The sequence below is a fragment of the Gavialis gangeticus genome, unplaced genomic scaffold (assembly GCF_001723915.1).
Source record: "Gavialis gangeticus isolate Ggan-Ray unplaced genomic scaffold, GavGan_comp1, whole genome shotgun sequence".
In the NCBI taxonomy this organism is placed as follows: domain Eukaryota; kingdom Metazoa; phylum Chordata; order Crocodylia; family Gavialidae; genus Gavialis; species Gavialis gangeticus.
The window spans coordinates 5722825-5739135 of NW_017729017.1; the positions used below are offsets into that span (position 1 = coordinate 5722825).

The window sequence follows — 16311 nt, forward strand, 5'->3', positions numbered from 1 at the left end:
TGCTGGTTGCCCCTGAGCATGCCGTTCCCTGCTGGCCCCTCCTGGATGCGTGCCAGAATAATTTTCTCGAACAGCTTGCCCAGGATCGAGGTAAGGCTGACTGGCCTGTAGTTCCCCGGGTCCTCTTTTCTCCCCTTTTTGTAGATGGGAACCACGTTGGCCCTCTTCCAATCCTCCGGCACCTCTCCAGAACACCACGAGTGTTCATATGCTTAATTGTATGCTTAACTTGTACATATAGCAGTCATGTGCATGAAATGGGTAACTGCCTGCACCAGTGACCAAAAAGGCACCTACTTGAACAGCCACTCAGTCTGTAACTGGAAAGTGCATCAATGTGGGTACATGTCTGGCACCAGCATTGTCCGACAATCGGGCCCTGCATTCTACTGTGGTGGGAGATAAGGGAAATGAGGCAGTATGAACTCAGCAGCTCTCCATGCTTGGTACAGTGGGGGCTGGCAGCACAGAGCAAACCAGTAAGTGAAGTTCCTGCATTACAACTTTGTACCTGAACATGATGTAAGTTTGCAGGTGAAATAAGAGTCAGGTTTTTCTGCACAGATGCATCAGGCAACATCAGACAAGTCCTGCTTTTGTCTAACTCCAATGCACAATCGCCTAGGCAGATAGCAAGCTCAGTGTAAGGCCTCTGACCTGAGCAGAATCCACAGGCTGCCACAAGGGAAATCCTCTGCCTCATCCTTACCTTTTTCCAGCAGCCCACAGAACCAGTGTCTCATCCTTGCCAAAGGTGAAGGGAGCCTTTTCTTCCACCCCAATGGGCAGAAGACCCCAAAGATAGCCTCTCAAGACCTCCCGCCTGACTCCTATTGGACCACCCAGTGCACACTCTTCATATAGGCTCTTGCCCCATTCACAAGAGATAGGGCAGCTGTGTCCACCCTTGGAACCCCAGCCATTGCCAGGCAGCTGTTGCCCAGGGAGGCTGATGGTTTAAGTTGGAGACAGGCTTGTCAGCAACCAGAGAGGAAATGTGATTGCTCTTCCTTTCTCTTATGTATTTTCCCCCACTTCTACCTAGCAGGTTCCAGCATATCACACACCTCTGCTGAGCGAGTTCTGTGCAGAAGAGGGGTGCTGACCCATGAATGACTAGCAAGCAGGCCTGCAGCAGAAAGGGGATGAAACTCTCAACATGCAGCTCAAGCAGGGACCTAGCTATGGCTGTGACTGATAGCAAGGATCTGTTATTGCCTTGGAGCTGGTTCACCTGGAGATGCTGAAATCCAGCTGGGAGCCTCACAAGAACATGTATGTTTCTGACACTCATTTAGAACAAAGCTCTGCTTGGGGAAGTTTCAGCAGCTCTGCTCCCTCAGCTGAGTGCCAAGAGCCTGCCACTCTGCTGCTCAGGCATGCTGTCACCAGCTCAGTGGGCAAAAAGAGGCATCTGGGGAGGGTGAGCCAAAGGAGAGCTGAGATATGAAATCTGCATGTTGCACTGGGCTGTGATAGAAGCTGCTGGGAATGGATTTATCAGGATGGGGATGCTTCAGAGCACAAGTCTGGAGTGAGCCCAATCAACCTAGCCTGACTGTGTTGCTGCCTTTTGAAGTTAATGTTGCTGCTCTGCAATGCAGAGCTAGTGTCCTGCTCCTGATGGGTATAAACCAGTAATACAGTCAGGGAATATGAAGGTAAAAGAAAATCCTTTGGGACAGGACCTGTTCCTTCCTTCACACAGAGTCTCAGAACTTCTGGAGATGCATCATTAATAATAGACAACAATACAGCTAAAAGAACAATATGCCTGCTTAGAGAGTAAGCTTTATGGGGGAAGGGCCATTGTTTTGTTCCGGGTTTGTACAGCACCTAGTGCAGTGTGCCCTGCTACATCCCTGATGCTTCTAGGCATGACTGCCATGCAGATAATATGAAATAAGGCACAGTGCCACAGAGGCATATGTCTGAATCATGACCATAGTTCTGAGGACATGCTTTGTCTGTTCAGCACCTGAAATTGCAATTGGTAAGAGTTGCCTAGAACACCCTGCAAGGGTGATTTTCCTTAGAGGGGAAGTGCATTGAGCCTTCACTTGGTGATGATTCAGCTGTGATCAGCCCAGGAAGGGGTTTGGTCTCTGCCTAATCACCACTTGTGCAACCCACAGAAAAACTAAATGGTTAGAAAAGTCTGCTTGGAGGGATCCCCTTCTGGAACTGTGTAGAAGGCTGCAAGAAGAGGCTGAGAGACAGTGGCTGAGCTGCTTTGGATTTGAGGGTTGATATCACTGGCGGTGCTTTTGGGAGTGAGGTGCATTGGCAGAGCTGGGCTAAAAGTCAGGAGTGAAGTGCACTGGCAGATTGATGGGAGTTGGTCTGTGGGTTCTGGGTGAGGTAAACTGGCACAGTGATGAGGTATGGGGCAGAGTGGCAGGTACCACCGGACCCCACACTTTTTTTAGCAGCAGCTCCACTCCCAGAGTTTAAATTCGTTCTCACTATTCATGTCCAGAAAGAGAAAAGGGACAACAGCAGCTTCCTAGGTAATAAAACAAGATGGCAGGCCCCTCTTTTTGCCAGTCATTGTGCTGAGCAGATGCCTGCCCAGATGCACCAAGCCCCATCAGAGCCAGCACTACATCCTGCTCTCTGATCCTGGTACCTCCCTGCTCTAGGGAATGAACATCTTCACCTTCTTCTTCCCCTCCCCCAGCCAAGCTGCTCCTGTGTCTCACTTTTCTACTGGAGAAGCCAGCATGTTCCAGCCCGCGGGTGTAAATTGCACAGTGGTGGAGTCCAAGGTGGGAGTCTCGAGGAGACTAAAACACAATACACACAGCCCTTCTGTGCCTTTCCATGGCAGGAGGTCTCTGCAGCTGCAGCTGTTCAGTCCAAACAGTGATAATGGAGTGTTTGCTACCCAGGAGTCCATGAGTTCTGCAACCAATTGCTGAGTTCAAAAAGCAGGAAGGGATTTTTGCAAAGCACATGCCCATTAAAGCCAGGAGCTTGTGGTACCTGGAGTTCAAGGCATTAATAATGGCAGAGGAAGGCTTCCCGTCCTCCCCTCCAAAAAAGCTAGTAGCCTACTGAGGTGTACTCACAGATGCATTGTTTGCAAGGCAAGGGAAGTGATTTGTCTGCTGTGTTCAACATTTGGGAGGCCTCACCTGGAGTACTTTGTCCACTTCTGGGCAGTGCAACTCAAGAAGGACTGAGGGGGAAATTTGATAACAGTCTTCAATATCTGAAGGGTTGTTATAAAGAATCTGATGATAGACTATTCTCTGTGGCCACAGGGAACAAGACAAGGTGTGATTGTGTTAAATTGTAGCAAGGGAAATTTAGGCTGGATATTAGAAATAATTTTCTTACTGTGAGTGTGGTTAGGCATAGGAACATGCTACTCACAGACACTGAAATATCCATCTTGGGAAGTTTTTAAGAGCAGGTGATACAAACACTCACCTAGGATGGTGTAGACAAGGATGATCCTGACTTAAGCAAAGGGTCACTAGAGGACCTCCTGAGGACTCTTCCAGCCCTTCTTTTCTGTGACTGTCTGATTCTAACAGTAGCCCTAGTATGTTGATCCATCTGGTGAGCAATAGTGTCTGAAGGTCACAGCCATCTGGCATCTGTTTGCTGAGGTTTCTAGAATACTCAGGACCAGCAATATTTGAAATTACCCCTGAATGAAGCACTCATTGCAGGAAACAGCCAGTCGTCAACCCTGTGATGGACTAGATGGGACATAATCAACCTTTTCCAATTTCTGTACTATGGAAGCAAGTTCACAAGAGTCACCATCCTAGTGAGCATTGGAAGGCCAAGGACAGAATAAGCCATTGAGATTGAATTTGCACTCTCCCAAAACCATGGTCTGCCCATGTCAGAGCAAAGCTAGGATAGCAGGATAGTGTACAAGAAGCTGGCTTGGCCTCTGCTTAAAACTTGAGCCCATGAAGGACGGCAGTCTCCTGAGCTATCAACACAGCAAGTTTCACCAGTTCTAACAGTTAAACGCCAATGCCTCACTACTTCTGCCAGGCAACTGAAGGGTTTGGTTTGCTTTTGCCACGGAAGTAACAATCCCATCAGCATCCAGAGCTGTACTGGAGTCAGCTGCAAGGATGATGCAGGATCTTCTCTCAGCTAAGTGTCCCTCATGGATACTGCAGATGGATCTTGCATGGGGAATGGTCATGTTACCACCCAGCTTAGTGTCAGCATGCAGACTACTTTGCTTCATTATTTAGGGCATAAGGGAGGCAGGCTGGGGTTGCACTAATATCAGAGTAAAGTCCTAATCCCTCTGAGCTTCGAAGGTTCCTGCAGTGCAGATTTTCAGGGCCTTATATTGAGAGAGAGAGGAAATAAAGGGCATGTGGGGCACAGCAGTCCCAGAGAGGAAGTGAAACAAAGGACTCTGCTCTCCCAGAGCCCATGCAGCCTGCTCTGTCTCTTGCCTTCGGGTCCATGCACTGGTCCTGAAGCATCACAAGACCTCCTTGTGCCAGAAATAATGATATCTGCCAAGGGCTAGTGTACACAAACAGAGGAAGCTCAAAACTTCGGGCCAAGTGTTGCTCTATAGTCAGCACAGGTGAAACACAGGTGTGGAGGAGCAGCTAAACTGGCATCAGACAGGAAAAGAGGAACCCCAAGTACTCAGGGCCCTAGCAGGAGTTCAGGGGTTGTTCCAGGAACATATCCTCCTTGAGCCACTCTCAGATCTAGGGCTTGGATGAGTGGGTTGTAGGAAGAAATCTCCGAAAACACAACTAGGTTTTCACCTTAAAGCAGCATAAATAACTCCAGGCAGGGGAAAAGACCCAGGCGGGATGGGACTGCTTCTCACTCTGTGCCTAGCTGTCTCCAATAAAGGCTGTGAAAGCAGAATGGAGGATGCTGTTTCCCGCCTGCCTGTTGTTCTTGAGAACCAGCCCCCGGCTGCTCTGCAGGCACCAGCCCTGGTGTGGAAGGGATGCAAGAGCTGCATCCTCCAGTTTCCTAGGCTCCCTCAGACCTACTCTCAGCCCCTTCTGGATGTGTAAGGTGCTTGCTGAGGTGGCAAAAGAAACTGTAAATTAAAGCTGGGAAAGAGTTCTGTGAACTGAGACCTTATCCCTCCCACAAACTGTGCTTCTCTTGCCTGGGCCTACAACTGGCATGGCAAGTTAGCTGACATGTTCAGACTCCCATTTACACTCAGACATGGGACAGAGGCAGCACTGGAAATGTACACCCACCTGTGATCAGGGCTGAGCATTTAGAGGCAGGTCTGAGATGCTGTAATGTGCACATAGAACAGGTTGGAAGATATACACCAAAACAGTCTGGACTCACTCAAGCCCATCAGTTTATTTGGCCCTCTGTGTGTATTTGTTTCTACAGAAAATCCCTGTATGTGAGTATATAATACACATTACACTATGTAACATACCACTACATACTATGTAGTGCTTAAGCACTGTGCTCTATATGGCTAGGGAGAATATATACTGCAGTATACAAGATAGGTACCAAATATATGAACTGGGTTCTATGTGAAGTAGGCATAATATATATACGTTGCACTATACAAGGCAAGTGTACTGTCTACAAACTGTGCTCTGTAGGACGTTCCATCTGAAAGACATCTGTACAGGGCACATGTATGAGGAAGGTATAGTGGATGTTGTGTGACGGAGACATGCATAGATTCTTTATGCTATATACCACATATATGGCACCTTAGATAAGGCTTATTCTCAGTTACTTGGACATAAACCTGGCAGCAATACTGAAGAGAATTTTAAACAACAGAAGCATGCTGCCCTGAAGGGCAAGAGACAAGGAACAGCATACGAACTTCACACTAGGGAGACAGTTGGGCAGCAGGGGAGTGAGAAGGAAGTAGCCAGGATTTAGCCATGAGCAGCCCCCACCTGCCTGCCTCCCCCCCAGCAGGTCTTTAGTGGCTGCAGGTGCAGCAGTGGCTCATCCACTGTCCCCCAACCACAGCTGAATGAATAGAAAACAATATGTCAGGCCACACAACTGGACATTGTGAGAAACTGTCACACAAGAGCACGTCTTGTGGGACACAACATCTGGTCTACCATGTGGCTCACCTTTGTTGTTGTGCATGCCAGTAAATGACTACCTCTGAGAAATCCTAGACTGGGCCTTCAGTTGGTGACATTTCTCCCCCACTCCTGCCACCAGGCCCTTGACTAGTAAACCGTGTCATAAAGCCAGGACCCTGCATTTCCCTCCCCCCCATTCCCCGCGTCAGGTCAAAGTTTGTGCTTCACTTAATTGTAGATTTTTCCTGTTCCTTCGCATCACCCCTGCGTGCATGTGAGTTATTTCCTCATGAAGGCTCAGCTTCAAGGCAGCAGCTGGCTGTCAGCAGGGTTCCTGCTTTCACCCAGCCACAGAGCTTGGTTTGACTGAGACCCAAGGAGCTTAAGTGATTGGCCCAAGGTCACCTCCAGGGCCAGGGACTCAAGACTGGGGTAGAAACCAAAGACCTTCCAAGTCCATAGTTGCTAACTACTAACCTATCCTGCATCATGACAGGCTCCACGGCAGTGGCAGTGGTGTGCTTGTTGTGGACATACTTGTGGCAGGAGAAAAACCCAGATTCAGATCCTGCTTCATGTTTCTGATTCTGCGTTACTGCGCTTTGGGTGAGAGGGTTTGTGTGGGAAGGTGGCTGTCTTGCAGGCTTAGCCATCTCACTCTGCTGTGGGCAGAGGCAGTGGGTTGCTGGGCTGTACCCTGTTAATGCATGCGCTAGGAATTTTACTAAAAGCCCTAAAGCTGGGAAAGTGCTTGTCTCCTGGACTAAGGGTGAGTTGTCCCCTTATTCTTCTTGCATTTCTTGGGCAATGAAGTGTGAGCAACTGGGGATGGAGGGTACACCTGAAATGTTCCCTGCAGGAGTTAGGACGAGAAGAGCTCTATATTATGCACAGCCTGGTGGCCAGCTTCTTAACTGGTGTAAATTGCTTCAGCCCACTTGGTGTCAGTAGAATCCTTTGAAGTCAATGGAGCTACACCAGGTTGCACTCACTGAGGACCTGTCCCTAGCCAAAATGACCCACAAGAGATCAGGTTTGCCTTATCATTTAAGAACAGAGGACTGGGTGGGAGGCACAGGAAGCTTGTTGCCCTGCCTCAGGACTTCCCAACACCTGATCCTTCCAAGAAGGCAGGAGTCACATGCTCAGGATGCACCTGGCCAATCGGGCAGGGGAAAGAAGGGAATGAATTCTCTGATTGTCTCAGGCAATTAGTCTCCACCCCAGCCGAGGCTATTTGCTTGCTGTTGTCTTAGCATAAATAGCTGTAAACTGTCTCACTAATGTCCTCTGTTATTCTGCACTATGCATATGTATGGGCAGATCCATATGGATGTGCCACAGCCTGACTGCATGATTTATTCCCCTAAATTGTCCTTGACCTTTCTGCCTGTCCAACTGGCTCTGCTTGAGTGGAGTCATGGTCCATGCCCTCCCTGCTGCACTGCCAGCACCTTCGCTTCTCCAGTGTCTCTGCAAGCTCCTGCCTCTTGCTGCTCTTCCAGCATATGTGAAAGCTCCCCCAGATGCTGAGAGTCTTACGTCTGATGTACTTATCTGCAAAATAATGCAATGGGAAAGAAAAGGAGCTGACTGCTTTTGGGAGCCAAGGTTTTTAAGGATGCTCATAAAGTATAATGTCACATTTCAGATTTCTGTGAATAGTGACCATGCTCTCATCTGGGCACTGCCCCCACTGCTCCAGCAGCTCAGCATCTGGTGGCAGGCTAGGCATTGGCATCTTGTAGCCATCACAGAAAATCCTTGCCAGTGTCTGAGATGTCAGGGGAATGGACGTCTGGGGATGTTCTCTCCACCACTGCCCAAAGGCAGGCCTGGTGACAGGCTCCCTAGATCAGCTGTACCCTCCATGCATAGGGCTGCCCCCAAATGACTGTTGCTGCAGGGAAGTGTCTTCACTTACCATTTGCTTCTAATTCAAGGCTGAAAATGCTCCGTATGAACTCATTTAGCAGACCTCAAGTTGCTGCCAACCAGAACAGGTTAGTGGTGTAACAGGAAGCATGTATTTCTCTTAGGGTGGGTGTGCTGAATTTGCATTGGGGGAGGTCATCTGCACTGGAGCAAAAGGTTCACGTGGACTCAACATAGGGATAGGCTGGTGTGATTGGCTGGATTTACAGGGGTTGGGGTGCACTGGATCTGCCAAAGGGATCAGGTGGATTTGCCAGGTACTGACATCATTGCTGAGATGATCAGCAGGAATCCAAGAGGATTGGAATCAGCAGGGCTGAGAGGGGTGAGAACCACATGGATTCAAAGTGGAGGGGCAGTACCAGTTGCATCTCCTGGGGTGAATATGGCATTGCTTTTCTCTAAAAAGAACCTTCTTCGGGAGGGTAGCTGCACCAGTAGATTTAAAGGGTCACTCTATTAACTGTGCATATGCTAAAGAAAGCAGGTTTCCGAAGCGGTGTTGTAAATCACATCTTTGATCTTTTAGCCATGAAATTATTAAAACTCTCATTTCCTTTTCACCACTAACACAGTTTTTCTTAGCCTGAGCAGTGAAGAGAGGCTAGTCAGTTACTATGAGTTTTTAATGATTTGCTGACTGTGCTCTCAGCAATTCAATTCCACTTCTAGTCCATTTCACTTTTAAGGTGCCATGCAGGAGGACAGCTTTCTCAGATGAAGTCGGACAGCAAGCTTGTGGCACTGGTGGGAGTGGAACCCAGGCCTAGGGACAGAAATTACACACAAACCAGTATAAGTGATCAGAAACTGGTTCAAATCTATAACACAACAGAAGTTCAGTGCACAAAAACGAAATGAAAAATGGCAGAAAACAGTTTAAGATAAACCTAGATGGATGTTGTATCAGGCTTATTAGATTTAGGTTTAATTAGTTTATTGAACTTTTGTCCCAGATCCTCTCCAGATTCAAGTTAACTTGAATGCATCCTAGGAGGCTTTGCACCTCCCTTGCAAACCACCACCCCCCCTTGCAGGTTGGGTGGGCTAGCCTTGGCCCCACTGCCTGCTGTAATCAAGCAGGGAGGCATGCTCTAGCATTCCCTGGCTTTCTGGCTTGGGCATTGCAGACATGTAGCTGCATTTCTGGAATCAAAAATGAATGTCTGTTCACTGGCTTATCGGTTCAATCTACACAGTTTAAACTAACCTGTGAAGACTGAATCATTTCAGCCTCAGGCTTTTTGACTATCTGTACTTAGCCCAGGAGTTCTAGCAGCCAGTCCTGTACTTTCACGGCTAGGCGCCATTCCCATCCAGGTGATTTGATTCTGTTTCTCAGTATTTTAGGGACATTGTTGCTAAATAAAACTAGCAGATTATAGTTCTGTCCTGGAATCAAAGTAGCTCACACAGTGGAGCTCCTGCTATGCACTTGGGGGCCTAAACCTAGAGCTGTGACTGAGCAACAAACAGCCTCTTAGGTCAGGCCTATGAGTATCCTAGCACCACCACTGCTCTGGTCATCACTACTGAAGCAGTTTCCTCTGGTGTAAAGAATAACATAAAGCCGGGTGCTTGTCAGAGAAGAGATGTTTCCCATCACATTGCATTAACATAACTCCATGCAGCAGGCACATCAGGCCCATTATCCCCGTACAAAATCCGATAACCACTGAAACACGGTTGGCCACTTGATTGGAGAGCTGATTTGATCCCTGGCTCCACATTTCTCTTTGCTCAGGCAAGGCCTAGGTGCAGCATTTGACAGCAGGTTTTTTTGAGCCCCCTAAACTAAAGGAACAGGAGCCCATGATTTACTGACAGCGCATTCCTGCTAGCCCTCATTATGCTGGTTTGGGACTAAGCACTATTAAATAAATATGCATAGATGCCAAAAAATAGCAGTGTCCTTATTTTAAACAATTTGTGTTCAGGCTTTGAGGTCTACAAGTATTTGGACTCTGGTGAGCAAATAGTACTCCTCCCTGTGTCCTGTTATCCTAGTACCTCTCCCTGAGGTGCTTTCCATAGTCCTGTGTTATGTCCTTTCCTATTCCTTTCTGTCACTCATTGTGTTCTGCTTCCCATCCCTTTCTTACACTTTCCTCTTCCTCCTCCTTTCCTGACTCTCTCAGTTCTGAAATAACCTTCATTGTCTTTGTTTTTAGAGCTCATCAGGTGCTCACTCTGATGCCCTAGTGAGGTGGAAGTGCTTAGCTGGACAGAAAGATCTGTGGGTAAATTATCCCTCTCAATGATCTGACCACTGTTCTTGTCTCTTTGGCAGCAGGACAGACTCCGACAGGAAAGAGATCAGATACAGAACGCATGAGAAGGCCTTTTTGTGCCACTCCTGAAGCAATGCTCTAGAGCCACCAGGACCATGAAGGGGCTAGGAGATAACAGAAGCCGCCACCTCTCTGATAACCTGGACTCCCCTCAAGACTCTCTTTATGCCACCCAGGACAGGAACCCATATCTCCTCAGCCCCACTGACTCCTATACCATGGACCCCCGGTTTCCAGCCCCAAATTCCCTCCATGGCGACTGCCTCCTCCCACTCAACAACCAGATTTCCAACAGCAGCACTTTCCCCCGGATCCATTATAACTCGCACTTTGAGGTTCCAGATGAGAACCCCTTCCCAAGCCATGCCCAAGCCACCAAAATCAACCGCCTCCCTGCAAACCTCCTGGACCAGTTTGAGAAGCAGCTGCCCATCCACAGAGACGGCTTCAGCACCCTCCAGTTCCAGAGAAGCGATTCCAAACACCGGAGTGAGAGCCCTGGGCGCATACGGCACCTGGTCCATTCAGTCCAGAAGCTCTTTGCCAAGTCCCAGTCCCTAGAGGGCAACGCCAAAGGTAGTGTGAATGGTAAGAAGGGCACTGATGACCCAAAGCAGAATCGAAGGAGCAAGAGCAAAGACCGAGCAAAGACCACTGAGACAAAACGCAGGACCAGATCTAATATATCAGGCTGGTGGAGCTCAGACGACAACCTAGACAGCGACACCTGCAATTACCGCAACCCCATGGGCCTCATGACCTTGGGTAGGCAGCCAGACCACAGCCAGCCTAGGTACTTCATGCATGCTTATAACACCATCAGTGAGCACATGCTGAAATCCTCCAAGAGCAATAACGACCTGAAGGTCACCCCCTGCACCAGCATCCCCATCAACAATGAGTCCAACTATATCAAAAGGGGCTCCTGGTCCACACTCACTCTTAGCCATGCCCGGGAAGTGTGCCAAAAGGCCTCCGCCACCATTGACAAAGCCCTGTTGAAGTCCAAGTCCTGCCATCAAGACTTAGCCTATCATTACCTGCAGGTGGGTGCAAAGCAGGGGTTTGCTTCTTGTTTCATATACATGTGCCATGTACTGCTTTACTGGGGTGGGACTCTCACAGCCAGGTGATGGGCACTGCGTGGAAGGAGGGAATGAATGGGTCTTACCTGAAAGTTGATCTGTTCCTGTTACTTCATCCATCACTCCAAATTATCCTGACCCCCACTTAGAGCATCACAATAATTTCCACAGCAGTCAACTACCAGTGGGGGGTTTATATTTTTAAGCAGGAAATAAACAGCAACTGAGGATGAAATCAGTGTCAGATTTTCAATGAATCTCATTTACAATGTGTGGGAGCAGCCTGGTGTACCTATGCAAACCCATGTGGGCTGCTACAGAAAGGGGCCTCCCTGGACTAAGTGGCTGACCCCAAGTGCCCTTGCCCAATTTGCTTTTCAGGCAAAGACCCACTACAGTTAAGACTAGGGGTGCACCGATAAAGATTTTTTTGGCTGATACCAATGGCTAATTATTAACCAGCCATATTGGCCAATACCAGCCTGACTGCCGATATGCAGCCCGGCAGCTTGGAGAGAAGCATCTGGCTAGTAAGTCTGTGAGGGGGAAGAGGCATGGGGGAGGGGAGGGTGTGGGGGCAGGGTAGATAGAGGCCTCCATGGTGAGGGAGGTAATGGAGCAGGGGCAGGCATTGCCCAGTCAGGGTGGGGCAGGGCAGGGCACAGGACAGAGACACAGGTGGCTGTTCTGGGGAATGGGGACAGGGGGAGGCACCCCACTGCTAAGTGGTCCCCCAGGGGAGGCATGAGGAGTATGTGCCCCCCAGATTTGTGCATGGGACGGAGGTGGCTGACCACTGTGGGCTTGGGGCCAGGGGCTGTGCTGGCCTCTTACCAATGGGGGAGCTAGGCTGAGGCTGCATTAAGGGTGGGTGGCGGTGGCAGCGCTGGGGGGGGCAGCTACGGAATGGCTATATGGAATTTTGGGGTGGCTGTAGCCAGCACTGCTGCCACTCCCACCCCCCAGCCTGCCACCATCTGCCCTGAGCACAGCCCCAGCCCAGCCCCCCCAACCTGGAAGAGGCCAGCACAGGCCCTGGTCCCAAGCCCACAGTGGGCAGCCTGTGTCCACCCCATGCACAAATCCAGTGGGCACATACCCCCCATGCCTTCCCCAGGGGACAGTGCAGTGGCAGGGAGTTGTTGCCCCCATCACCGGCCCCAGCCCCGTTCTCTCCCTTACCATGGGGGCCTCAATGACCCCTCACACCCCTTCCCTCCCCCACGCCCTTTTCCCCCAACCAAATTACTGGCTCAATGCTGCTCTCCAAACTGCCAGACTGCATTCCTGGCTGCATGCATGCTGTGACTCCACGCATGCATGCAGCATTTATCGATGACATTATCGGTTACACCAGCCAAATAAAGCCAATTGCTAATAATGTCAATTTTCCTTTTATTGGTGCCAATCCAATATGGACTGATATATTGGTGCACCTCTCATTAGGACCCTTCAAAGCAAAGCTGTGGCTTTAGACAGATGTCTGAGGTCAAGGCTCAGAACATTAGGTTATACCTCTCCTCACAACTGAATCGATGTGATGCTCTGTGGTCATTACACAGTGAGCTCCTGGCCCATGATTGGGGCTCCTAGTTGCATTGTTGTTGCTGCTAGTGATGGTGATGACAATGACTCACCTTCTACTAAGGTCAAATGTTCCCAAAAAAGTGTCTGAGTTGCAACTCCAAACTCACAATTGTGTATCCAGTTGGGAGCAACTGTATTAACAAGCGTTTCAACATGTGCTGTGTCTACCTAATGTGGTTAGTCCACATAAATGGGTAAGAGTCTATTAATACTGCTAGCTAAACAGACCTTTTCTTTCAGTTCATGTGGGAGGGGCCTGTATTTTTAGCAGTGACGGTCACAGTTTAAGTCCCCTTGTAGTGTATACTGTTTGGTCATTACATAAGCACATTTAAACGCCTGAGATTTTTAAGCAGGCAGCATAAAACCAGCTGCATACCTAGACCGAGGAATAAAAATAAGTGGCCAGGCTTGGGGGTGTAGTCATGTGGGCTGTGCATGTAAATCGTACAAGTGCATTTTTAACACAGGGTTGTCAATGACTCTTCTGGCTGCAGGCAGCAGGTTCACAGCATTTAGAGAGTGATGAATTATTGAAAAGCACTCAACTCATAATGCCTCGCTTTCCTTTTCCAACAAATTAAATTACTGAGGGACCTGTTGGATCAGGACTTTCATTAGCAAATATCATCACTGTTTTTCTTTGCATTCCCTTTGTTAAAGTGTTACGAGCTTAACTAATCAGCCACAAAAATACTCTCGCCAGCTCTACACGCACAACCTGGTGAAAACCAAAGTGCGAGTGAGACTGAACAAACTACAGAGATCACTGCAATGCACTGAGGCTCCCAGCCAGGAGGCCTCTTGAAGTCAGCTGGCCAGATGCCTGAGGCCCTTCCTCAGCCACTATGACTTTGCTGGAAGCTCTGCCTGGGAATGGATTGTTTCATTATGCTGTAAACAGTGAGCTTCAATATCATGTGGATCTTGCCCCAGATCATGAGCACAACTATGTCATGAGGACCACAAGCAGCCAGCCAGCCCAGCACCATCCTTTGCACCTCTTGGTTGCTGGAAGTCAATGCAGTTCCACTGAAATAGAAAGAGGACACATCTACCTGGCTTCCCTCCTGACCCTAGGTTCATCTTCAACAAAATAAGACCCCCCCACTCTGGCTGTACCAGAAACCAGCATTTACCTAGTGGAAACAGTTCAGAACAGCCCTGAGCATGCGTCTTATAGTTCATTGTCCTAAAAGAGCTAAGAGTGATGCTGTGGAGGGGGAAGGGTGCTGAGGCCGTCATTGAGCTGTCTAGGGCAAATCCTGAGCCTGCCAGGTGTAGACAGGTGGGAGCAAGTGGGCAGAGCTGATGTCAGCAGCAGAGCCAGGGGCTGGAGGGAAGCGGTATAGCCATGGCCAGATAGTTACAGCAGCTGTGGACATGGTTTCTTAGACTCAGCCTAATCTACACAAGGTAACCACTCTGTAAGGGAACCTTATTTTTAGGAGTAAGATGTGCCCAGCCACCCCTTCCTGGACACCAGCTAGGACAGTCCCAGCAGGATGCTCTTAAGATCTCCATGTTGCCATTTTCCTTCAAAACTGAGCAGACACCTGCTGCTAGGCCCCAGAACCACCATGGCCACTAGCTACCCCCCACCAGCCAGGAGGTCTGCACGCTAAACAATAAAGCCTGAGTGTGGCAAGGCCCTGAGCTTTCCACATGGTTTCAGGCATGAGTGTTTGGCTGTGTGAGTTTCTCACCTGAAGCCAGGCAAATCCTGGTGCTTTGAGCTAGGTTTGCCTTTAAGCTTCTGCCTTCAAATCCCGTTCCATATGCTAACAGTGCCAGATTATGACATGCTGAGGCCCTAAACTATGTCCGTCTTAAGAGGTCCTATACGATAAAAATAATCCATGAAAATGGATTTTCATGAAATTTTAAAATGAATTATTGTTATTTCTGCACAAATTTATTAATGTGAATAATAACTGCAGCCATATAGATGTATATTTTTGTCATATTAGAATGAAAACATCCAGGTTTTTTTTCTTATTTAGATGCCCCTCATATTGTGAGGCCCGACCTAAATTTAAGTAGCTTAAACCTAAATCCAGCACTGTGTGATGAACCTCTACAAAGCCAATCCAGGGATAAGAGCTGCCCCAAACCCTGCACACTCAGCCTCCAAGCTCCCTCTGGGATACCTGAGGGCCTGAGTGGGGCAATAGGGCTAATTCCCTTTGGCTGTATACACAAGTGCCTAAATAATGGAGTGGCACTGATGAAAGCCCCTGTCCGGCCATCCTTGGCCATGGAAGATCATGGGGACATGAAGCCTAGTGGGAGCTGAGGAAGGGGAAGCCGTGTGGTGAGAGCCAAAATGCAGCTGGGAATGTCCTTTACCAAGGATGTGTGGAAACCAGATAGATCCACTGCAGTCTGCTCTTCCATCTCATTACTCCTCAGGAGCAATAAATGCCCTCCCCTGACAGGCCTTTCTCCAGTAGCTAGGAAGTGGTGCACTGACTGAAACGACATCTCCCTGCTTCCCGAGGGACCTCTGTGCTCCGAGAGCTGAAGCAAAGGCTGCAATGACAGGAGCACAGCATGCTTTTCAAGAGCAGCAGTGAGAACTGGAGATGGACCTGAGCAGCAAAGCACCAGCCCAGACACGCAGCTGGACTTCCCCACAGGTCCAGAATGTGTGCAGCTGGCATCTGGGCTTGAGACTCTAGAGAAGAAATTCAGAGCTCAAGCCAATCATCCTCCTAATGAAAAAAGAGCTACAGTCCTATCCTGCTGCCCTGCCCCAGGGCCTCCACAGCCCAACAGGTGCAACCCAGAGCTGCAGGGAACAGCAGGGCCACGTGGGGAAACTCGTTACCATGGCAAGCTCCATGCTGGGCAACACATCCCCTGCCCACACAACAATGTTAAAGGGCACAACCCTGCGCCACCACCCCAGCTGCTGCTGTGTATGCAGGGGACATATTGCCAGGGCGGTGTAGAGCGCAAAATGGTGAGCAGCTTCTTTGCACCGCCCCACAGCACTGGGGCACACCCACTGGGCTGCAGAAGCAGCAGGGTGGGAGCCCAAGCCCGCAGTAGGCAGCCTACCTGTACCCCCACCCCACACACAGTTCTGGGGGGCACAGTTTCCCCTGCCCCCTGGGACTGTGCGCAGCAGTGGAGGGCTGGCCTCACCCCTTGCAACCCCAGACAAGATGCCCAGGACCCTGTCCCGCTCCCTGCCGGGGCCCTGTGGCTGCTTATTGAGGCCCCAGGCCCCAAGCCTCACACACCTCCAGCTGGGCAACAGCCCCAGCCCTGCCCAACTCCCTCCCTCCCTATGTGGGCCTCAATCCCCCTCCCCCCCTCCACACTTAACTGCAGGAGCTGCTCTCCAGGCTGCCTGGCAGCCATGTGTAT

General features: G+C 49.5%; 1 protein-coding gene across 6 annotated transcripts in view; it reads left to right on the top strand.

Moving 5' to 3' along the window:
* Positions 1-16311, top strand: part of DLGAP4 (DLG associated protein 4) — a 180885-nt gene that overhangs the window by 15918 nt on the left and 148656 nt on the right. For 3 of the 6 annotated variants that reach the window (XM_019513057.1, XM_019513051.1, XM_019513056.1), the window contains exons 3-4: positions 7982-8041; positions 10264-11310. In XM_019513057.1, coding sequence (XP_019368602.1) covers positions 10360-11310 — 951 coding nt within the window. In that variant the 5' untranslated portion in view covers positions 7982-8041; positions 10264-10359. The remainder of the gene's footprint in view (positions 1-7981; positions 8042-10263; positions 11311-16311) is intronic. The other 3 variants (XM_019513054.1, XM_019513055.1, XM_019513053.1) reach the window with 3 other exon arrangements.